The following is a 23,877-nucleotide window of genomic DNA, read 5'->3' on the forward strand; positions in this document are numbered from 1 at the left end:
CTTGCACAGTAGTTAGTGTAGAATTTCATTCTTGTAAGTTTACACATCGTTCTTACTAGGAGTATATTAGAGCATGCACCTTCAGTTCGTGTTTAACATGCAAGAGATGACATGAGGATAGTTGAGTGCCATAAATAGAAATGACAACTTACAAAATACGTTCATTTTTTTGAGCTTCTAAAATAAAGAACAATGTCCCCACAATATGACGGCTGCTGTAGAGGTGATATTCGGCTAGTAACAAAAGCGTGGTCGGCAGGATTCGAACCTGCGCGGGCAAAGCCCACATGATTTCTAGTCATGCCCGATAACCACTCCGGCACGACCACTGCTTGCTTTTCAAACTTCTTATGTGATTGTCAGCTTGGAGTAACAAACCATTTTGAACGAGTACACTCAAAAGTAGAGAAAACAGGCAGTGTATTTTGTATCAGGCAAGTAGCAGTTCAGTCGTGTTCACCGCGATCCATCAACCACATGAGGTTACCCAGGAGGCCGAGCAGGAGCCCACCAGAGCATATGGCTCGACACCGGGAATGTCGTCAGCATGGCGCCGCCCCTGAGTGCGATGAGCGCCTAGAAGAAGGCGGGCTTGCTGCGGTACGCCCGCCGTTGAGGACGCCGAGAAAATAAGAAGTCTACAGCTTCAGAACTTAAGCAAACAGAACTTGTGAAAACTTTGAATTTGCAGGTCAGTAGAGTCGAGTACATTAGAGCCACTTGCACCGTACCGAGGCGGCAACTTGATGAGAACTTGTCTAATTCAAAACGACAAAATTAAGTTCGGTTCTCAAAGTGAACTATGAGCTGCCTGCTGAAATCAGTTTGGGCTAAGCTAAAATTTGTGGGAGTTCACTAATTGAACCAAACTGTTTCTAGTTTTCGCTTCATTTCACATTGTCATCCCATGATGAAAAGGTCGATTAATCAGCGAAAACACATAGATCTTCTTTTCTTTTTTGTTCCTAGACTGCATTGCTCGCCCCAATTATTACTGCTTATACTCCACGGTGCACAGTCTACGCGTGGCAATCAACTATGATCAATAAATTCCATAAAATCTTTTTTTAACCAAAGACCGTACAACAATTGTTCTACGGTAATTTTCAGTAATTAAATGAATACATACAGAAAAATAAAAAAAGAGTACAAGAAAACAATCCTCTAACCAATTTGAGCTCTTGGGAAATTCATGGGAAACTAAGATAGGTGTGCCACAATCCAATCCTTGAAAGCTTCTGTGTGCTTTGTGTTTGTTCTTAAAGTAATTAAATTGAGATCATTCCTGAGCAAATATTTCCAAGATTGAGCTTGAACCTTTAATTTTTTGGGGTTCTTATGCATCCAGATATGCCAAGAGCCCATGATTACAATGCTCATTGAAAATTGAGGTGGGTAAGCATCTGACACGATCATGATCTCATCAACAACATTAATGCCTCTCTTCATGTTATGAAGAAGGGAGTCCCAGCAATTGAGAGCGAAAGGGCAGTCCCAGAAAAAATGAAGGCTTTATTCCTCACACCAGTTGTTGCAGAGTTCACATTTATAACTGTGTAGATAGATTTTTTTTTTCTCTGCGATGAACCCCTCTCTTTCATGAAGCATGAGCCAAACAAATATTCTGTATCTCAGCATTGTAGCATTTTTCCAAAAAATAAAAAATAAAAATTGGAGGGGCATGCTCCTGCTTCTGTAGCTGATGATACATTCTTATAGAGGAGTAATCTGCAATTTGCCAGTGATAATACCATCTATCAAAAGAGTCGTTTAAATGAGTATTCTGCAGAAGGATGATCAATTGTTGATACTCCTGATGGGCCTGAACAGTTAGAAGGGTGTGTAAATGCTCAGTAGGATCATCTAAGCTAACCATGTCTTTGTCAGAGACCAGTACATTCAAGCCAAAGGAGTAAAGCTATGGAGACCTTCTTTTTAGAGCATCATTATGCCATTTGTCTTGCCAGAACATAACACTGTCACCAAAGCCAATTTTAGGTGCAGCAGTATGCTTGAATTCAGGTAAGAACTTAATAATGCTTCTCCAGCAAAAAGAATTCTGGCGTGTGGCGTTAATCATTTTGCGAGGGTAGTAAGATTTTAAAATGAGCTTCACTACATGAATCAGGTAATTTGCCGTGTGTAAAAATCTTTGCCATCATCTTTTTATCGGTACTAATGGCAAAGACAATGTTTGCCATCAGCAACTGACGGCAAATAATGACTAATGGAAAACACATGATTTATCATCTTTTTTATTACAAATGATAAAAATAGCTCTTTGTCGTGTGTGTTTTTATTAAAAACAACAAAGACATACTTTGTTGGTTGCATTTCAAAGGGTGGGGTCGCGACCGAATCCAGCGCCCGAGCTACAACGCAACGGACGACTTTAGCTCCTCGGGCATTTATGGTTGCGTTCGTGTGTAATATGTTCGAATATTCCATTCGTGTAATATGTTCTGTGTGTAATCTGTTCGTCTTGTGAAATAGACCGGTTTTGTATTGTGAAATTTATTGCTTCGTTGTCGATTCTTGAAACATCTGTTGGTAAATAATGTGGTGTCGTTGTCGGTTCGATCCTTGTCGCCTCTACCTGCATTGTTGATTTAGATTTTTTAATAAAAAAATATCTGTCGCCTGCTTTCAAGAGAGGCTCACGGCAAAATAATTGAGGCCGTCCATTAGCCACGTTGTTCCATCTACTAGCTTTTTTTACCGTCCGCTTTTTTCGCTGATGGCGAAACGAGTTAACTGACGACAAAATCTTTGTCGTCTGGCCAACCAAAGGCTAACGTCAAAATACCCCTTTGTCGACTCAGTGCATGCCGACATGCTTTATCATTAGGGGTTGGCGGCAAAATCTTTGTCGTCAGTAATCTTGCATTTGCCGTCTGTAGCTGCCTGACGGCAAAATGCCTGATTCATGTAGTGCTTGACCCATGAAACATCTTGTAGATTGAGAATTTTGTGAAGTTGCTTCATGAGCAAACATTTTTTTATGTGTGCCAATAACAAGTACACCTAAACCTTCTAGAGAGGGTTGAAAAACTTTATCCCGGACAATGAGTGTAGTACCCTTACCTTCTATCCCATATTTTTAGCAGAAAATGACTTCGATATTTTTTTCTGCTCCACGACTTCAATTGGCAGAGTTAAGGTGCACATAAAAAAGATAGGGAGGCTACGTGGAAAACAGATTTGACTGGAACTAACTTATCTCCATAAGATAGTAGAGAAGAACACCATGCAAGTATCCTTTAAATTGTCTTCATTATAGGCATGAAATCTTCTATCTGTGGCTTTCACAAACATAATGGGAGACCGAGATAAGTGAAAGGAAATGATCCAGTGTTGCACCCCATGGTTTGAGCAAGCCCCGGCATTTTCTGTGGAGTAGTGTTAATGGGCACAATAACTGATTTATCATAATTAATTCCACAAATCTTGAAGTAGAAGAATCTAATTTCTCGGCATCCAAATTGACTCCACATGTGGCACCGATTCTTGTTTTTGAGGGCAATGGTGGTCAGTCAGCGAGGAGGATGTTGGCCAATTTTGCTCGACGTGGTTTATTCGTGCTCTGCGTTTCCAACATGTTTTGGTGCACACAACAAACCAGGACTTCACGTACATGTCCTATGCAAAGACGGTTTGGCATGTTTCTTCACATACAACATGCATTGTCTGGTGTCACGGCGTGACTATGCATAAGCAACACACGTCCATGCTAACAGACAATATATCTGGAAACTTTGATTGATGGAAAAAATGAAGTGCCACTTATGTTGCGATAATTTGGGAATTTCAGTGTTACTCATGTGGGGCTACGATCACCACTCTACGGTGCCCCATGTCACCCCTCCTCTTCCCTCACCGTTGTCGTGGAAATGCCATGCAAGGCACGCGGCGGCAAGGTCATTCTTTGGCACATACATGTCGGACATGGAGAGCTCCATGGCTTTTAACTGCATTGAGCGGGAGGCATAGCGTCGTCGAGAAAGAAGCCTGCATGACCAACTAGGGTTACACAAATTGGCCAACTTACCCCGTAGGTCTAAAACCCGGTATTTAACCCCCATCTTTCCAAAATCATGTGAATCACCCTCCCTACCTTGATTATCGTGTTTTTGGCAAGCGGTTTGTTCATGTGGCATTGTGCACTTCGTTCCGAACCTCCATCCAGTTCCATAAGGACTCCTTCCTCACCCGGCCTCGACCATCCTCCATTGCACCATGTCAAAGTGACCAGGCCACCAGGGTGCCAACTTGGGTTCAAGGTAGTGGTTTTCGAAGGGGCAACAAATGCGGCAGCCCTAAAGTCTTATGTTTACCAGAAGCACTCCCTTGGGAAGATCTTATGTTGGACAAGACACTGACACTCTATGCATAGCAACCGACTGTGTGAGAGTTGCTAAAGAGCTTCAAGCTTTAAATTGCTAGGGAACAATTGCATGATTCACAAGGATATCTTAGCCCCCATGAATAGTTTTGTCTTGTCAGATTGACCATGAACGGTGCACATGTAAAGAGGAGGCTCATAGGCTAGCTCGAATGGCTGCTGCTCTAGGAGTTGGTCGTCCTGTTTTGGCTGGCTATTCCATCAAACAATCTTTGTATGGCCCCTAAACATATAGAGATATAAATAAAGGCGGTGTTCATCTTAAAAACCCCCAATCTCATGAAATTTGTGGTCCTTTTGTAGAAGCTGGCCAGCCATCGTGTTGTAAAATGGAAATGGAAAACACATGTAAAACTAGTCCACATGATTCCAAAAAAAAATGAAAAAAAAGAAAAGCGTGGTCGGCAGGATTCGAACCTGCGCGGGCAAAGCCCACATGATTTCTAGTCATGCCCGATAACCACTCCGGCACGACCACTGCTTGCTAATAAAGTATCATCAAGCTCTAGTAGACTGCTCGGTAATTATTTTTGTCCAGGGTAATAGAAAAACGCAGGCGCGAACAAACCAAGCAGCGTTTTCGGTTTGGTGTCAGACAGATTAAGTTAGGTTATGTTCACCGCGATCAAACAATCGAACGTACTACGCTTCAATCAATTTCAACACGAAGCTACATCACTCTTCACACATCATTCACGAATCATGTGCTAGAACTATATACACTCATCTCCAGTAATAATAATACCATAAGATCCATCATAAGATCAGCTCCTAATTTGATTTTGCCGCCTATGCTGAGACGAACCTCTGTCTCTGGCGGTCTTCTTCTCCGACGAGTGGCCGCCGACCATGTATGACCCGAACCCCCACACGGTGATCACCAGCGACAGGATCTTGAAGCCGCTCATGGGGTCGTGGAACCACACCACCGCCGCCACGCTCGTCAGCGGCACCCTCACCGCGTTCAGCACGCCGGCCAGCACCGTCGAACCCAGGTACACCACCCCCGTCGCCCCCAGCACCCCCAGCTGGAACGTCGCCGCCGACCACCCCACCACCATCGCGTACCCCGCCGTCCCTCCCCCTGCCGCCGCGAACCCCGCGGCCTCCCGCCGCATCGCCGCAAACCCGTCGGTGGCCGCCAGCCCCGCCGACGTGAACGCGAACGCGCTCAGCGACACCGCCGCCTGCTGCTCCAGCACCACGTGGAAGCGGGCCGCAGCGGCGCCGCCCCCGCCGTTACCAAGGTACTTGTCGAAGACGAGCTCCGAGAGCGCGAAGATGAGGCCGTGGAGCGCCGACCCTGCCACGTCCAGCGCGAACCCGAGCGCGTACTGCCGGCCCGTGACCCCCGGGTACCGGTCGGACCCCGAGTCCAGCGCGATGATCACCACGCCCGCGGTGATCACCACGATGGCGTTCACCGTGGACAGGCTTATCCTGTTCTTCTTCCCCACGATGAGGCGGCCGAACACGGCGGAGAAGGCGAGCGAGGACGCGGCGACGAGGGAGGCCGTGGACGCTGGCAGGTACGCGTAGGCCCAGGCGTACAAGAGGTTGTCGGCGGCGCTGAGCAGGCCGAGCAGGGCGTACCAGAAGCAGAGCCACGGCGGCGGCGGCCACGTCGGCGACGCGTCGCTGAAGAGGTAGCAGGGGAGGAGGAGCAGCGCCGGGATGGGCCAGCCGGCGACGGCGGACCACGAGAGGATCCACTTGCTCTGGCCGCCTCCGTTGTAGTAAAGCCGCGAGAGCAGGCTCGCCGCCGGGAACGCCGTGAGCATCGCGCCGCCGCTGAGCGCGAGGAGCGCCCAGAAGGAGGCGGGCTTGCTGCGGTAGGCCGCCGCGGAGGAGGCCATGATGGAAGACGCTTTGTGGCGCAGCGAGACGCTTGGTCCTCCGTTGCTGGTGATCTCCGAGTCCGGGCCCTCCATTGCTGCAACTTATGGCGAACAGCACACGTCAAGAAAAACAGCATGTTCAGAACTTGATATTTGATGTTCCGTAGGATTCATTCAGTAGAGCAGAGTACAGCAGAGCCCATGCACAGTACTGTATCGAGGCAGCTCACATAGTTTCAGTAAGCAGATTAACTGAACTAGGCCAAAATCCACGAAAGTTAACTAGGTTAATTAGGTAAACCAAGATTCCCACAATCCACAATAGCATTGCAGTCAGCTAGTACTAAAATTCATTGGACAAAATCCGTGAAAGCTAATTAGGGGAGTCAAAGATCCCCCAAATCCACCAAAGCATTGCTTTAGATGGCCGTTCAACAATCATCGCAGGTCTATATATTGTTTAATCTATAACAAAATAAGAAATAAAAAAATTGGTTCTTGGCTCCCCACACTCTACTCCACTGCAAAGGCAGAGCCATTGATTGGCAACCAACCCTGAAGGCCTGAACGATAAGTAGAGTGGATTCTTAACAAATCTGAAACTAAAAGGACCTAACTAATTACTCACAACCCTGAACTCCCGATGGATTCCACCGGAGGTGAGGAGAATTAGATAACTCAGCCCTAGGGATAGGGATAGGATGGAGCAGAGAACCAACCAACCAACGGAGTTCCGCTGCGGAAGGGAGAAGCTTAACAGGAAGTGGGGGAGAACGAATCGGACCTGTGAGCGGGAGCCGGACGGCGTGGTGGCGGTGGCCATCGCCGCCGTCGCCGGCGTCGCCGTCCTTCTCCATCCTCTGCCGGCCGCCGGGCGGGCCGTGTGGAGTGGGGCTTGGGGGGTGGAACTAGCCTGGAGGACAAGGACGAGTCCCAGCTCATCCAATTTCCGTGGGCGAGTCTTGGAGATTGATTGATCTGCACTGGTACTACGATGGTAGGTGAAGTCGCAGTCGCATCGGAGCGTGATGGACGTGGGTTCCTTGGTTTCTTCCTACTCCGTTTCTATTTCATCAGGAGGATAATGCGCGAGCGTTTCCAACGTGTTTTGGGCCTACACAGTACACAACAAACTACAGGACTCTACGTGTGCGTCACACATCATGCTCTTCATCCCGCGTGTTGAGGTCGCGCTTGGAATCCTTGTAGAAGTTTTACATCTGTATAGGATTACCCCTGTATATTACTGGAGATTAGTATAATACAACCGGATATATTCCATATGTGTATGGTGCGCTTGGTTCGTCGGTTTGTCGGTCAGGAACTCCAAAAAGACAGGCAGCCGACGACCACCATCCTCCATGGCCGTCCTTGCCGCAACTCGCACCAGGAATCCTGCACTTCCGGCGACGTCAGGAATCTCTAGCCCTGCATATCTCTCGCACCAGGGACCAGCGAGCCAGCTAGATGCCCCGACAGCCCCATTATCCCTCGCCCTCCCCTGTGGTAGAACGACGCCGCGCCGGACGCAGAATCTGGCGGCGGCGATGACAAGACGTAGTGGCGGCGCACGGAGGCGCTTCCACGGTGGCGCGCAAAGGAGGTTTGGTGACGCTCCGGCGACGTCGCGGACATGGCGGCGGCGGCCCGGAGCTCGACGGGGTGCAGGCATCAATGGTAGCAGAGGCGGACGCTGGACGTCGATGACGGACCGTGGTGGTGGAGCCATCACGGCAGGAGGCAACGACGGCAGAGGTTGGCGGTGGTGCCTTCGGCGAACGGCAATGTCCTCGGCGTGCTCCGGCGAGCCGTTGTGGCGCTTTGGCCAGTCAATTGATCGAGCGAGACTGGGAATACGGAAGAAAACGATGACTTGAGCAGTGTTTTGCAAACCGGTGGGTTACGAGCTGAATACAATTGTAAAGTGAAACCGAGTGTGAAGTTTACAACGTCAAAACGATGTCCCAAGTAGATCGCTCGCTTTTTCTTACAGTTGTATGTTTTACGCGTGTAATCCGCTGGAAAACGGCAATCCAAGCACGGCCTGAGGCTTCCTTCCCTACCTCTCTTCTTTGGATCGACAACCTATTCATCCGGATCATCGTCCTCGCCCTTCTCCTCCTCCTCTTGTTGCTGTTCGACGGTCCAATCCTATTGTGTGTGTATGTGGCCGGTTGGGTGAACGTGCCCAAATGTTGACCCAACCATAGGCAGCCGGACCCGAAAAACCTAGGACGGGCCCAATTGGGCTTGTCATTCGGGCTATGGCCTTGTTTTGCATCCTGGAAGGTAATTAGAGCCGGGCTCAAGCTTCCTTTTCTGTATTTTGGATTGGGCTCTCGGGCCTTGGCCTCGATTTCGGGTCGGGCTTTCGGGCTTCGGGCTAGATTTCAAGCCGGGCTCGAGCTTGAAAACAATGAGTATTTCGGGCTTCAGACCTAGCTCGGGCTTTTACAAGCCCGGCCTGACGTTTTTTCGGGTTTACCGGACTGTGTGTAGCCCGGATGCGTGCCCGATTGGATGAACCACGATCTTGAATGGGAGTATGAGCCAGTATGGGTGGGCTCCCACTCATTCACCTGCCCGTTCTCATGGCAACCTCCTCCTCTGCTTCCATCATGGATGATGTCGAACATCTCTCTATTTGTGATGCCATACACCGGCTCGCCCGCTTTAGACATACCGGCGAACAACTTGCGGGCAACCAAGTGCTTCCCGCCCAGCACCTGTGTCCGGACAAGCTGTAGCAATGAACACTTCGAGAAATGCAGTAATGTTGTGTTGACGTTGATGATCTAGGGCACTTGTTCGGCTGCGGATGCTGGCGACTACCTACCCAACTGCTTGGCGATGTGGTAGTACAGATCCTTGTAATGCTCCGACCATTGCAGGATATGCACGATGGGCTTACTCGCCGGGGCCCGACCTCCACCACGTTCTCGACCAGTACACCCACCTCCACATTTCCCACCACCACGCCCTCTGCCAGTCTTGTTCTTCTTGAGCGTTTCCAGCTTGGTGGCCTTGGCTTTGACCCCACAATTTTGTTGTGCGAAGTTGATCTTCCGAGCGAGCGTGATGCTTGGATCCTCCACCACCTCCGTCTTCGGCATGGTCTCCTCCACCTCCATGCGCGGCGACGTGAGGGAAGAAGATAGTGAGGAAAAGGGTGGGAATTGGATGGAGGGAAGCGGGATGGAAGAAGAGAATGAGGGGGTTTTGCCATGAAAATGGTGCGGCCATCTACAAAATCACGGGCTCCTCCTCAGTTTTAGGTGGGCCAACGGTGTTCGACTTGTCTGAACTCTTGAAAGTCCCCGCCCACTCCCCCACAAAAGTTTGGTACCCGTTTGCGGGAAAATTTGGGGTCCAGCCTGCTACACGAACCGATGAGGGCCGAGGCGCAAAGCAGGGCCACCGGCTGGAGGAGCTCGGTGAGCGCACGGGCTTCGGACCTGGTTCGGGCTTTTACAAGCCCGTCCTGACATTTTTTCGGGTTTATCGGATTGGGTGTAGCCCGGACGCGTGCTCGATTGGATGAACCACGATCTTGTATGGGAGTATGAGCCAGTATGGGTGGGCTCCCACTCATTCACGTGCCCTACCTCGTGGCAGCCTCCTCCTTCGCTTCCATCGTGGATGATGTCGAACATCTCTCTGTCTGTGATGTGATACACTGGCTCGCCCGCTTTAGACCTATCGGCGAATAGCTTGCGGGCAACCAACTGCTTCCCGCCTAGCACCTGCGTCCGGACAAGCTGCAGCGATGAACACTTTGAGAGATGCAATAATGTTGTGTTGACGTCGATGATGTAGGGCACTTGTCCGGCTGCAGATGCCGGTGACTACCTACCCAACTGCTTGGCAATGTAGTAGTACAGATCCTTGTAATGCTCCGACCATTACATGATCTGCATGATAGGCTTCCTCACCGGGGCCCGACCTCCACCACGTTCTTGACCAGTACACCCACCTCCACATTTCCCACCACCATGCCCTCTGCCAGTCTTCTTCCTTTGAGCGTTTCCAGCTTGGTGGCCTTGGTTTTGACCCGACGATTTTGTTGTGCGGAGTTGATCTTCCGAGCGAGCATGATGCTTGGATCCTGCACCACCTCCGTCTTCGGCATGGTCTCCTCCACCTCCATGCGTCGGTGATGGAGGGAAGAAGATAGTGGGGGGAAAGGGCGGAAATTGGATGGAGGGCAGCGGGATGGAAGAAGAGAGTGAGGGATTTTGCCACAAAACGGTGTGACCATCTACAAAAGCACGGGCTTCGCCTCAATTTTAGGTGGGCCAACAGTGTTCGACTTGTCCGAACTCTTAAAAGACCCCGCCCACTCCCCCACAAAAGTTTGGTGCCCGTTTGCGAGAAAATTTGGGGTCCAGCCTGCAACGCGAACCGATGAGGGTCGACGGTGCAAAGCAGGGCCATCGGCTGGAGGAGTTCGGTGAGCGCACGGAGCTCATCATGGTGTCGTCAACGAGGCTCGGAAAGTTTGGGAGCGACAACATGATCCAAAGCACCTTCACGGCAACGTTCGACCTATGTTCAATGATCGGAGAGGGCAACTGCATGCCCACGACTGGTGTCTCCGCGTCCCGCCATAGCCGATGTCTTCGGGGCCACATCTCCGTGTCCAATGGATCCATGGCCGAAGGCGACGCCGCTGCTCGAGGATGGGAGAGTGTGCCTCCGAACCCACGGTCGGTGTCCCTGGGTCCGCCACGACCGGCATTTCTGCGTCCATGAGTCATTACTAGTCCAATCCTTGAGAAACTCCGCAAATTTTATCCCGAAACTTCAAACTCAATACTCCCATCCTGGGCGGCTGGTTGAGCTCATGGCAATTTTCTTATCTGATTGTAGATGAGGCCATGGCAAATTGTAGTAAAGTTCTTTTCTTCAAGTCTATGCTAATTTTCTTAAACAAGTTCGTGGAGTCCCCCCCCCCCCCCCCTCCCTCCCTATATGTCTCATGGCAAAGTACTAAAATGTTTTTACCAAACACATGACAATATTTTAATTTGCCATGATCACACGACAATGAAAGTAAAGACGTGTCTCCACTTTTTGCCATGTCAAATTTTAGTTTTTAATGAAGCATGTCATTTAAGTTCACGGAAGCACGGGAAATGTAATTTATGGATCATGGAAAAATCCTTTTTCTTTTCCAACAATGGCAACAAAAATTACTTGTTTTTAGGAGACAATGGCAACTTAAGTGATGAAGCATGTCAAATGTACTCATCTAGGAGTAGTTTATGGAGTGATGAAGCATGGCAACTTAAGTGATGAAGCATGAAAAAAATTACTTGTTTTTAGGAGTAGTTTATGGATCATGTCATTTTCCACTATATGAATGAGATGAACAAAATTATTTTACATACCTAGTAATTTTCTTAAACATAAAGCTCGGTATTTGTTAATAAAAATACCATGGAAAATTTCTAAAACTTATATACCATGGCAATTTTTTGTTTATATTTTGTGTTATTTTATATACACGATAAATTTCTCATACAAAACATGGCAATTTTAATTAAAATACCATGACAATTTTTAATATGCATTTTCCATGAATTTTTTTTGTTATAATTTGTGTCATTTAACATACTCCCTTCGCCCGGGATTAATTGTTACTAAAATGAAAAAAAATGAATGTATTTAAAACTAAAAAATATATAGATACATCCATTCATATAACAAGTAGTTCCGGATGGAGAAAGTAGATGGCAATTTCTAATAGAAAACATGTCAATTTTATAAAACATACCATATGAATTATTAAAGGCATTTTCCATGGCAATGTTTGTTCATAAATTTGTGTTTTGACTGCTCATTCTTCTTTTTTTCCATGGCAATTTCCTAATATCAATTTTTGCCCAGACAATTGTTGGGAAATCGTCATGTGAGCAGTATGGAAAATGCGCTAGAATATATTTGGACAAAATTTTTTGGATATAAAAAATGGCAAGCATTCTAGAATTTGCCATCAGTTATACAATAAAAATATGAAATTTTCCATGTCATAATTTTTTCTTCATTTCTCCGTGGTTCGTTCCACCTGCTGATGCCCCAGATCAAACGCCAGTTCAGTATATCCCGGTCATATACTCCCTCAGTTCCTAAATATAAATCTTTAAAGAGATTTCACTAGTGGACTACATACAGATGTATATAGACATATTTTAGAGTGTAGATTCACTCATTATGCTCTGTATGTAGACTCATAGTGAAATATCTTGAAAGATTTATATTTAGGAACGGAGGGAGTATAACAAAAGAAAATATTATCCGCTCAAAAAACAGAAGAAAATATTCTTGTTAATTAACCTGGTAAATCGGGTCCAGCTACAGCGAGGCACGTCGGCAGATCGATGCATGCAGGACTCTGATTTTTCTGGGGTGCATGCAATGCAACCCTAGCCGCCGCGGCTGGATAAATACTATCCAGGGAGAATCAGATCGGTCGATACTCGATACCCAAACATGTCCACGCCGCCGAGATGGGTCGATCTCCCGCCGGAGCTGACCGCCATCATCTCCAGCCGCCTGCACGACGCGGCCGACTTCGTCCGCCTCCATGCCGTCTGCACGTGGTGGCGGGACTCGCAGAACCATACGACGGCGCTCCGCCCGACCTTCTTTCCCTGGCTCATCGCCCCACCGTCCGGCTACGGCTCTTCCGTCGTCAAGCTCCGCTGCGTCTTCTCCAAGACAAGCTACCTCGCGGCGGCGCCCGCGACCTTCTCCAGTCGCAGGTGGGTGGCGCGAGCGGACAGCTCCGCGGCCTGGTTGTTCGCCGCTTGCTCCAGGCCTACGCTCCTCGACCCTCTCACCGGAGGCGTCACGGCCCTGCCGCCCTTCCCGGACGACGACGAGAAGACCGCTCGGAGGATGAAGGTCTCCCGCGGCATCATCCACGGCGACGGCACAGTCTTCCTCTACAACTTCTCCTACGACGACTACGACGACCCGGATGAGGAATTGAGGATGCGCCTGCAGATTCAGACGAGGAAATCTACTTATTTTTCAACACGGCCATCCTTCATCCCGGAGATAGTACGTGGAAGTTTGCCCAGAGAGAGTTGGATGCGTGCACCAAGTGGGAGGCGACCAAGGGGGAGTACGAAGTCGCAGAAATCAAAAATAGGGCTCTAAATATTCAAAAAGAACCTATAAGTAAAGCAAACTTCTACTTTATTATATAACTTCAAACATGTATTATTTAATATAATATATATAATTATCGTATACGAACTCTTTTCAGCTCCGGGATCACACCTCCTTGTGGGATACATGATTGATGATTCTTCCTGTTTTCTAAAACATACACAAGTAACATGAATCAACTTACTTACACTATGAATAAGACTTTATCTATACCTCTATACTTCTATATCTATACCTAATAATAAAGAGGCTATTGCTTTCGTCGGAAAACCCGCCGCGGCATTTTTATAAAAAATCTCCTGTAATTTTTGTTATTCAACTCGCGCTTCATCATTTATCTGCAACGCAAAAGGAAAAAACGATTTGCTGCAAAAATTATACCCTACGCATCGCCTCCTCCCGTCGATCCTGGGCCACCCTGGCATGTGTCCAGGCCGCCACCACACCACTCGCCGCCGCGGCCGACCTCAACCGACACCGCTACCGATCTCAACCCACCCGCGTCTGCGGCCGTACCTCTCCCCGCTCACTGCCCCCATTGCGACGCTCGAGCGCATCGCGTCGACCCTGGTCCACCCTGGCGTGTGCCCAGGCCGCTGGCACACCACTCGCCGCCGCGGTCGACCTCAACCATCACTGTTGTCGATCTCAACCAACCCGCCTCCGCGGCCGTACCTCTGCCCGCTTGCTGCCCCCGTTTCGGCGCTCGAGCACAACTTATGGATCAAATCAACGCGACAGCTACAATGACTGGGGATGACGCGTCTGCTCGATGCAGAACGGCGGCGGCGCGGCGGAGCGAAGTACTTGCAGGTGGAGGCGGCCTTCATGGCTCACACTGGGAACTCCAAGGTTATGGCGCGGCAACGGCGACTCCTTATGGCCAGATAGAGGCGCCTAACCCTTGCTCCCCTCATTGTATCCCCTCCTCCGACAGGAACTCATCATCTGGTGAGATCCCCTCCCCATGCCTCCAACCGTGTGTCAAGCACCGGCAAGAAATTTTGTTTTGTGGGGGTTTGTTTGCTGATGAATGAATGTATTGAATGTAAGATTGTATTATTGTAGAGACAGAGAATGGAACACCACCTTCAGTTTGTCATCTGATCCCACATTCTCTACCCCATGAGTGAAATAAGATAACAATACATTGATCAATTCACGTAGCCTCTTTATTTTGCTTTGCTTGTCCCGCTCAATTTCTCATCATGGTGGAATTAACAATGGATGGATTAATTTCTCAACAAAATAGGATAGGACTGACTACATTAGTTAGTTAGCTTATTATTTTAATAAATCAAAATGATTATAAAAAGATTAAAAGCGTGTGGTATTTTTTTCTCCTGTTGCAACACACGGGCCTTTTGCTATTTCTTTATCTTTACCTAATAATAAAGTGGCTATCGTTTCTGTCGGAAAACCATCGCGGCAGTTTTGCAAAAAAAAACCTTACTGTTTTCTCTATTCAACCCACAATCCATTGTTAAGTTAGAAAAATGTTTCGTTTTTACGTAACGCCCCTTGGCTTATCCATTCCCGTCCTCAACCGCTGGGCTGATGGGCAAGGAGACGATGGAGCTCGGGGTGACGCCTTGTCGCCGGTGACGAGAGGCTGAGGGGGCGGTGTGTGGGCGCGAGGAGGGATGGCGTGCGGGCGCAGGAGGATGAGGAGGCCGGTTCAAGGGGGGCGGTGTGCGGGCGTTGGAGGATGTCGGCCGCCGGCTTTCGGCGAGGAGGCGAGGGAGCTCGGGGAGGTCCCGGCGGCGGCGACCTACGAGGCAACCAGGCGGTCGGCGGCGGAGGCGAACACCACAGCGGCCACCAACGCGGCCGAACACCACGGCGGCCAGCGGTGGTGCAGGTCTGTCCCTCCCGTCTTCCCACCTCATCTCCCGTCGCCCCCTCCCCTTCTTGGGCTTGGTACGGCACTACCGTATACTTGGAGGCAGTGTGCGGTGCTAGATTTAGTATAATGTGATAGCGGCTCTGAATCTGGCAGTGAAGTAGATTTAGTATGATGTGATAGCGGCTCTGAATCTGGCAGTGAAGGAGGTCATGACGTAGTGGCTCCTTCTCCATCCTGGTTTGTTGTTTTTATTGGCCTGATTTGGCACTGATTTCACTGAACGATTTCAGGTCAGAGTGCGCTTTCCTCTTTGCAGTTAAATAGATTTATTAGCTGGTCTACTGATACATCTGACTATACCACCAGCCGGTCACTTCATGTGAATTGGGATGTTGAAAAAACAATGTCATGCATATTCCATCTCATTTTATTCACTGCTTGTTGTTTCTGTAACTGGGAGTCTCCAAATTTTGCTTGCATATATTAGAATTATTGCAACTATCAGGTTGATGAAGAATTTTGTTTATGCTGTGTCAGTACCAGTGTAAAGTTTTTGTATATGAAACGGTAGGATTGTTCTTTATTTAGGTTTCAGCTCATGATACAATATGTGTGCAAATGTGTCGACTTTCTACTATATATGCTAATATAATTTATTTGAGTAAACAACGTGTGTCTAATACTATCTGAGAGGGTCCCTCAAACTGCCCGCAGAAGTTGAACAAGTACCATCAATTTTGCTTCTGCATCTTTGAGGCCATAACTACTCATACCTCCAAATTATTATGTATCCTATTAACTGATTCATCACCTCGTACCTGCGACGTCGTTCGCTTTGACATGCTCACCTGTTGCTCCATCCTGCGAGAGTGGTCACCTCTGCGTGCCAGCTAGCGAGTACTGCTTGCCCAACCACATGTCTAGGATAGGAAAGACACAACGCTTGCTGGTCAGTGTTAACTGATTCATCTTTCATCATTCACATCCACTTTAAGAAAAATGATAATTCACTAATTAATCAATCAACAAAGGATCAATTGTTTGATCCTACTAGCCAGATACTCCATCCATTCTATCCACTGTGAGTGTAAGTTGATAAATCCTGAACATCCTCAAATTATGAAGAGTAATGGAAAGATTTTTGTGCTAGAGGAGCAGCTAGCGAAGTACAGTTGATGAACTAAATACACTTTCCATGAAGAACACTGTTTTGCGACCTCAAGTCATCCATACTGAATGGGTCGGTTACTCTATGAAAGAGGATTTAGCCCATAAAAATAATGCCACTCCAACAATGAAAGAAGAGTTGGTTGTATGTGCCTCGACCTTTTTGTGTGTAAGGACAGAGTGAAAGGAGAGCGCATGGAAGAAGAATGGAGGAGTGCCTAGCCAGATTGCCCACAACTCGCCTTAGATGCATCCAAACAAAGACGAGTTGGACATCATTTGTTAAGGTTTGTTCACATTGAAAATTATGGCCGACCAGAGGTATGATCTTCATCACAAACTCATGTAGCTTCTTATATATGAAGTATAGATTATCCTTCTGAACTAAGTTAATCTAAACTTATTTATTCAAACTAAGCTTCGCAATACTATTAATTTGAATACTACTCCCTCCGTTCCAAAATATAAGAGCTTTTAGAGATTTTATTAGAAAGCTACATACGGAACAAAATGAGTGAATCTACCTTCTAGAATATGTCTATGTACATCCGTATGTAGTTTATAATGCAATCTCTAAAAGATTTTATATTTAGGAAAGGATGGAGTAATAATTATCCATATAATTGTAGCCAGGGGCAAGCATACCAATTTAATGGGTGATTTAGAATGACAATGCCGATTAACCTTCATGGCCATAGGCTTTCAACGGATCGAGTTATGTTCTCATAAAAATGGGTCAAGTTTTATTTTCATAACGACAAAGTAAGGTGGGTTAGCAATTTTAGTTTTACGAGGTATTTAATATTTATTATAAGCTAAAGGAAATAGTTTAATCTGATACATCACTATTCATAGCAGAACAGTTTATTGTTACTCACGAATCCAAGACTTAATTTCATTCAGTTAGATCAAGCAAGTGTGTTTCAGGAGTACAAAATTAGTATCACAATGTTATTCTTTATGCCACCTCAGCAAGTACATGTTGAAGAAGAGCGTAGGCTCTTTTAGCAAAATTTTATCCGCTTCTTCCGTTGCAACGCAGAGACACATCAATACATAGTTTCTTACATTCGCACGGGCCTTTTGCTATAATAATAAAGAGGCTATTGCTTCCGTCGGAAAACCCACCGCGGCATTTTTATAAAAAATAAAATCTATCTCTCCCTAATAATAAAGCAAATACGGTTTCTGGTCGTCCGTCGTGGCAGTTTTGCAAAAACATCCCTCTGTTTTTTCTAAATCAACCCGCGGTCCTCCATTAAGTGGAAAAAAACGTTTTTTTTAACTCCCCTGTCCTCCACCGGTCCAGGGATGGGGTGGATCGGGACGGTTCGGCCCGATCTGGTTGAGGAGGAGGCTGCCCGTCGACGACGGCTCCGGCGTCGGAGAGCCTCGCGGCGGTGGTCAAAGGTGGAGGCGCGGCCAAGGGGAGTGTGGGGCGGTCGGATCTGACGACGGGCGCAGCCCACCATGCGGCGAGGCGGCGAGGCTGGAGGCGGCGGCGCACGGCAGCGCAGGCGCGGGACCGTGAAGTGCGGCGGCGGCCATCCGGGCGTCCTCCGCGTCCGTGCAGGAGAAGCTCACGGCCGGGCTGACCGTGGAGGTATCGCAGCCTCGGGTTGGTGGCGCACGCCACGCTGACCTCCTCCATGGCCTCGCTGTTGAAATTTGGAGGTGGGCTTTAGGCCCATTAGAGAATTTCAGAAAAATCTCGGATACTGTATGGTAGGATGACTACTGTCTTAATGTGTTCTAAAGCTTATATGTAAGCAAGATGCTGTCCTACAGAGCGATCTTTGGAGGAACACACATATATGAGCTTGACTGCTGGTCACAGTCTATGAGGTTTGGGTGATCTCTAGTAAACTCATGAATAGGCCAGGAGTGTGACTAATATGCTCCACCCGAGGGGTCAGCTTCGGCAGTCTAGTACTAGTAAGACTTGTGGTGAACCTCCTTTACGCCAAACTGACAATTCAAGGCATAGTCCATTGTTCAGTTGTAAAGGGGTGTAGCTACTTGTTCTAGGTGAAGCTCAACCTTAGTACGTCTTTACTGAAATGCTGGTATATTAAAACAGTGATTGGAACGAGGGAACACGATGTGCCCTTGAGATCTGGTGGGGGATTGTTGAAATTTGGAGGTGGGCTTTAGGCCCATTAGAGAATTTCAGAAAAATCTTCAAGGGCCCATGTAGGTGGTGGCATGATAAGGTGGTGGGAGTTTAGTCCCACCCCGCTAGTGGAGGAGAGTTTGGACCCCTTTATAAGGGTCTCTCTTCCACATGCTATTGGAGAGTGAGAAGAGAAGGTGCCCTCGCGCACTCCTCCTCCTCCTCCGCCCCGCCGCGCCGCGCCGCGCCGCGGGTTGCGGTAATGAGCCGAGCTCATACTTACGCGCTTATTTTTGCCGGTCAGGAACGGAGAATACGTAACGGACAAGGCACGATCCGAGACGTCGGATCGTGGCTGTTACCGACTCGGACGTGGGCTTGGCCCACGTCTCTCCACCCAGCCGCCTTTATAAGCACGCGATCGCCTACCCTAGCCGTCACGAGAATCAGATCACATCTGCCTCACGTGTTCGTTCCTTGAACTACTGCTGCCGCCGGCGACTCCGTCCCGTTTACCGCGTACACGGTCGACGGGAGAGCAGGCCTCCGAAACCTCGCCTCTCCGGTTCCTGTACGGGAGAGGGGCGATTAGGTTTTTGGGGAGCGATCACGCGACTGCTCGCCTCCGTCCGTCTGCTTCGTCTACGTCCGCGTCGCCCTCGTCATCGCCATGTCTTCACCAAGCGAAGCTGACCGTCTCCGCGAGGAAGCCGAGAAGAAGACGGCAGAGGATATTGCCGCCGCCGCCGCTGCTGCTACGGCCAACTGGCCGATTGGAGGGTATGACTCGTTTATCCTCATGTTCGTATTTATCCTAGCAGTACTACTTGTTTGCATAGATGTATCCACTATATGCGTAGTATGTGCTAGGTTAGCTCAAGATCAGTATGTCATTAGTCTAGTCAATGCCATACTAGTTATTATTTTGTGAATTAATATACTCGGAAAATTGCCTATTTGCTCAACACTCGCTCCGTTTGCCTTTCCTTCTCGTCACCTCCCGGGCCACATCGGAGAGGAGGTCGTTGCCCTTGTCCGACCAGTTCGGCGCGCCGGCGACGTCGTCCATGAAACTGACGGGGTCATCAACTCTGACGATCGACTTTGCGGTTTCGAGCAAGTACCGATCCTTTACCAGCAGTCTCATGAGCAGCAGCTGGTTCTATGTCAAAGAATCGCATGTAACGACATGCGTCTCCTGTTCCTGCTGCAAATTTTCAGAACTAATGGACGCTGTGGTGTGATCCGAGCCTGCAATAAAAGCGTAGGGTTGTCTATTCAATGGCTTTTGAACAAAGTGTCAATGTCTTCAGTTTACTAGAGGACATCAAGAATATGCATACCGTCCGTTTGTTGTTCTTTCACTATCATTTGTTGCTGTTGTTCCTCCATCTCGGAAAAAGTTTCCGTTATCACTATCATTTGTTTGTTGTTCTCGTTGTTGTTGCTGTTGTTGTTCTTCCTCTGTAAATGTTTTAGGCATTTCTGTCGCCTCACTAGGTGTGAAGCCTCACCCGTTAATGAAGTAGGCCCAGTACAAGCTCCGGTCCATTCGGGCCTCGCTTGATCCCGCCCGCCTAATCAGTGCGTTCTTTGTTTATACCTATTGTTGTTGTTCCTCGTGCTTCACTTACAATTTCTTCGCTTCTCGGAAAGTATTTCGTTTCTACGAATGTAGAGAATGCTTCTCCTCCCCATTTCGAAAATAGGGGAGGACGCACAATTTTTTTAAAAATTTTAAAATTAGGAATTTTGAAATAGAATGTTTAATAAATTATAAAATGTTTGTTGATTAAAAAATACTCGTGATTTTGCAGAAAATGTTTGAAATTTTGAAACAAATATTCGAGAAATCAAACAATGTTCATGATTTTTTAAAAGTTCATGAAGTACTTTTTATAATGAAATTGTCCAATATTTTGTCAATTCTAAAAATGATCATGAATGGAAAAATATTCTAAAAGTTCAAAAAACAATGGTTTGTGACTTATAAATAGTTTTTCATTCATAAAATGTTTGCTGATTAAAAAAATGATCACGCATTTCTTTGTCCCCTTTTGCTAGTACATACATATATCTATACCCCTAATAATAAAGCGGCTATTGCTTCCGTCGGAAAACCCACCGCGATATTTTTATAAAAAAGCTCCTGTAATTTTTGTTATTCAACCCGCGCTCCATCATTTATCTGCAACGCAAAAGGAAAAAATGATTCGTTGTAAAAATTATACCCGTACGCATCGCCTCGTCCCATCAACCCTGGCCTGTGCCCAGGCCGCCGCCACACCACTCGTCGCCGCGGCCGACCTCAACCGCCACCGCTGCCGATCTCAACCCACCCGCCTCCGCGGTCGTACCTCTGCCCGCTTGCTGCCCCCGTTTCGGCACTCGAGCACAGCTTCTGGATCAAATCAACGCGACAGCTACAACGACTTCGGATGATGCGTCTGCTCGATGCAGAACGGCGACAACGCGCGGATAAGGCGCGGCGGAGCGAAGTAGTTGCAGGTGGAGGCGGGCCTCCATGGCTCACACGGGGAACTCCGAGGTTATGGCGCGGCAACGGCGACTACTTATGGCCAGATAGAGACGCCTAACCCTTGCTCCCCTCATCGTATCCCCTCCTCCGGCAGGACTCATCATCTGGTGAGATCCCCTCCCCATGCCTCCAACCGTGTGTCAAGCACCGGCAAGAAATTTTGTTTTGTGATAATTTGTTTGCTGATGAATGAATGTATTGAATGTAAGATTGCATTGTTGTAGAGAGAGAATGGAACACCACCTTCAGTTTGTCGTCTAATCTCACATTATCTATCCCATGAGTGAAATAAGATAACAGTCCATTGATCAATTCACGTAGCCTCTTTGTTTTGCTTTGCTTGTCCCACTCAATTTCTCATCATGGTGGAATTAATAATGGACGGGTTGATTTTTCAACAAAATAGGATAGGACTCACTACATTAGTTAGTTAGCTTATTATTTTAATAAATCAAAATGATTATAAAAAGATTAAAGTATTTTTTTTCTCCCGTTGCAACGCACGGGCTCTTTTGCAACGGGAGAAAAAAAATACCACACGCTTTTAATCTTTTTATAATCATTTTAATTTATTAAAATAATAAGCTAACTAACTAATATAGTCAGTCATATCCTATTTTGTTGAGAAATCAACCCGTCCATTGTTAATTCCACCATGACGAGAAATTGAGCGGGACAAGCAAAGCAAAACAAAGAGGCTACGTGAATTGATCAATGGACTCTTATCTTATTTCACTCATGGGGTAGAGAATGTGGGATCAGATGACAAACTGAAGGTGGTGTTCCATTCTCTCTCTCTACAACAATGCAATCTTACATTCAATACATTATTCATCAGCAAACAAATTCTCACAAAACAAATTTTTTTACCGGTGCTTGGCACACGGTTGGAGGCATGGGGAGGGGATCTCATGAGATGATGAGTTCCTGCCGGAGGAGGGGATACGATGAGGGGAGCAAGGGTTAGACGCCTCTATCTGGCCATAAGGAGTCGTCGTTGCCGCGCCATAGCCTCGGAGTTCCCCGTGTGAGTCATGGAGGCCCGCCTCCACCTGCAAGTACTTCGCTCCGCCACGCCTTATCCGCACACCGCCGCCGTTCTGCATCGAGCAGACGCATCATCCCAAGTCGATGTAGCTGTCGCGTTGATTTGATCTAGAAGCTGTGCTCGAGCGCCGAAACGGGGGCACCAAGCGGGCAGAGGTACGACCGCGAAGGCGGGTGGGTTGAGATCGACAGCAGTGGTGGTTGAGGTCGGCCGCGGCGGCGAGTGGTGTGGCAGTGGCCTGGGCACAGGCCAGGGTGGACCAGGGTCGACGCGATGCGCTCGAGCGCCGTAATGGGGGCAGTGGGCGGGGAGAGGTACAGCCGCGGAGGCGGTGGGTTGAGATCGACAGCGGTGGCGGTTGAGGTCGGCCGCGGCGGCGAGTGGTGTGGCGGCGGCCTGGGCACATGCCAGGGTGGCCCAGGGTCGATGGGTATAATTTTTACAGCGAATCGTTTTTTCTTTTGCGTTGCAGATAAATGATGGAGCACGGGTTGAATAACAAAAAATACAGTTTCTTTAATAAAAATTTCATGATGAGTTTTCCGACGAAAGCAATAGCCGCTTTATTATTAGATAGCTATAGAAAAATTAGGTATAGATAGCCTTCCGTGCACTCTCCTGGTGGCTGCCCTCGCCCTGCATGGCCGCGGTGCCCGCCTCCACTTCTCCAGCTCTGCATCCCTACTAAACGTTGACCCGGCCATGCTCTACACGCCCTAGGACATCCACACCGCCGCCATCACACTCGCCAAGGCTGCATGTCCCGCACGGGCAGGCGTCCGCGTCGCCGGCACAGGCGATGATGACGAGAGGAGGTCGCGGCGCCGCCGTACAACGACGGCTACGGCTTGCAGTGCGTTGACATGGAGCAACATTCCTACTACTACGATGAGATGGGTGTCGGCAGCGGCTGGAGTATCAATGGAGACGATGACGACGAAGACGAGACATCACGCTCTAATTGATTGTTTTATCAGAATTGTCTTCATCACCAAAACAAACGGATTCATCGAAAGCTCGCGTGAAGTTGATGCTCTCTTTGTCATAGTTTTAAATAGCCCGCTATAGCCCCGTTATAGCTTTGCTATAGTCTTTTCAGCAGCGTGCCGTTAAATGGTATCATGTACAAATATGCCGCTATAGCTTCGTTATAGCTGATTTACAGGCTCGCCGCTATTTGCCGTAGCCCGCTATTTAAAAATTTGCTCTTTGTGGAAAGCATGCGTACATGAAATTTAAAGGTTGAGAGTTGAGCCTGCTGACGACGCGTGTGGTGCAATGCTTGACCGCGTCAACAGCCGTGTACATGCACTAGAAATTCCGAGCTCTGCATTCACTGATAAATACAGTCTCTAATGCACATAATGTACTCTGAAAGAAAATGAGTTAAGCGTATGTATATAGCCAACAAAATTTACAGCATAGGCAGGAGGATATCTTGTCTTGACCCCTACTCCAATCTATACAAGATAAGGGTCATATATATCTAACCTCCTACCGGGTTACAACTAACACACACGATTACATTAGCATGGCAACTATCATGTTACACAAGCCTATCGTTTAACATCCTCCTTCAATCTGATCGTGTCAAGATTTAGATTGTTCTTGAAGGCTTGTAGCTGTCGGACTTGCAAGGGCTTTGTGGATCCATCAGCCATTTGATCTCCGGTAGGAATAAACCTGATTTCCAACAATTTTTTGGCAACTCTCTCTCTGACAAAATGAAAGTCAATCTCTATATGTTT

At 47.9% G+C, this 23,877-nt stretch overlaps 1 protein-coding gene and 2 non-coding genes across 3 annotated transcripts; all 3 read right to left on the bottom strand.

Moving 5' to 3' along the window:
* Nucleotides 1-247: 247 nt before the first annotated feature.
* TRNAS-AGA lies at nucleotides 248-329 on the bottom strand. Its single transcript has one exon. It is a non-coding gene; the product is annotated as a tRNA-Ser (tRNA).
* Nucleotides 330-4,798: 4,469 nt separating this feature from the next.
* Nucleotides 4,799-4,880, bottom strand: TRNAS-AGA. The gene has a single exon. It is a non-coding gene; the product is annotated as a tRNA-Ser (tRNA).
* A 149-nt stretch (nucleotides 4,881-5,029) lies between these two features.
* Nucleotides 5,030-7,280, bottom strand: LOC123397980 (probable purine permease 5). Its single transcript, XM_045092489.1, has 2 exons — nucleotides 7,025-7,280; nucleotides 5,030-6,335 (listed from the first exon to the last, which is right to left on the bottom strand). The coding sequence occupies exons 1-2, from the start codon at nucleotides 7,095-7,097 to the stop codon at nucleotides 5,167-5,169; spliced, it is 1,242 nt and encodes a 413-aa protein (XP_044948424.1). The 5' UTR covers nucleotides 7,098-7,280; the 3' UTR covers nucleotides 5,030-5,166.
* Between the last annotated feature and the right edge of the window lie 16,597 nt (nucleotides 7,281-23,877).

This window comes from Hordeum vulgare, chromosome 5H (genome assembly GCF_904849725.1).
Source record: "Hordeum vulgare subsp. vulgare chromosome 5H, MorexV3_pseudomolecules_assembly, whole genome shotgun sequence".
NCBI classification, from domain to species: Eukaryota; Viridiplantae; Streptophyta; class Magnoliopsida; order Poales; family Poaceae; genus Hordeum; species Hordeum vulgare.

Bases quoted from the DNA above. Each gene is read 5' to 3' on its own strand.
- LOC123397980 (XM_045092489.1), bottom strand. From the start codon at position 7,097: ATGGAGAAGGACGGCGACGCCGGCGACGGCGGCGATGGCCACCGCCAC. The intron at 6,336-7,024 runs GTCCGATTCGTT...CATAAGTTGCAG, and splicing joins CGTCCGGCTCCCGCTCACAG to CAATGGAGGGCCCGGACTCG.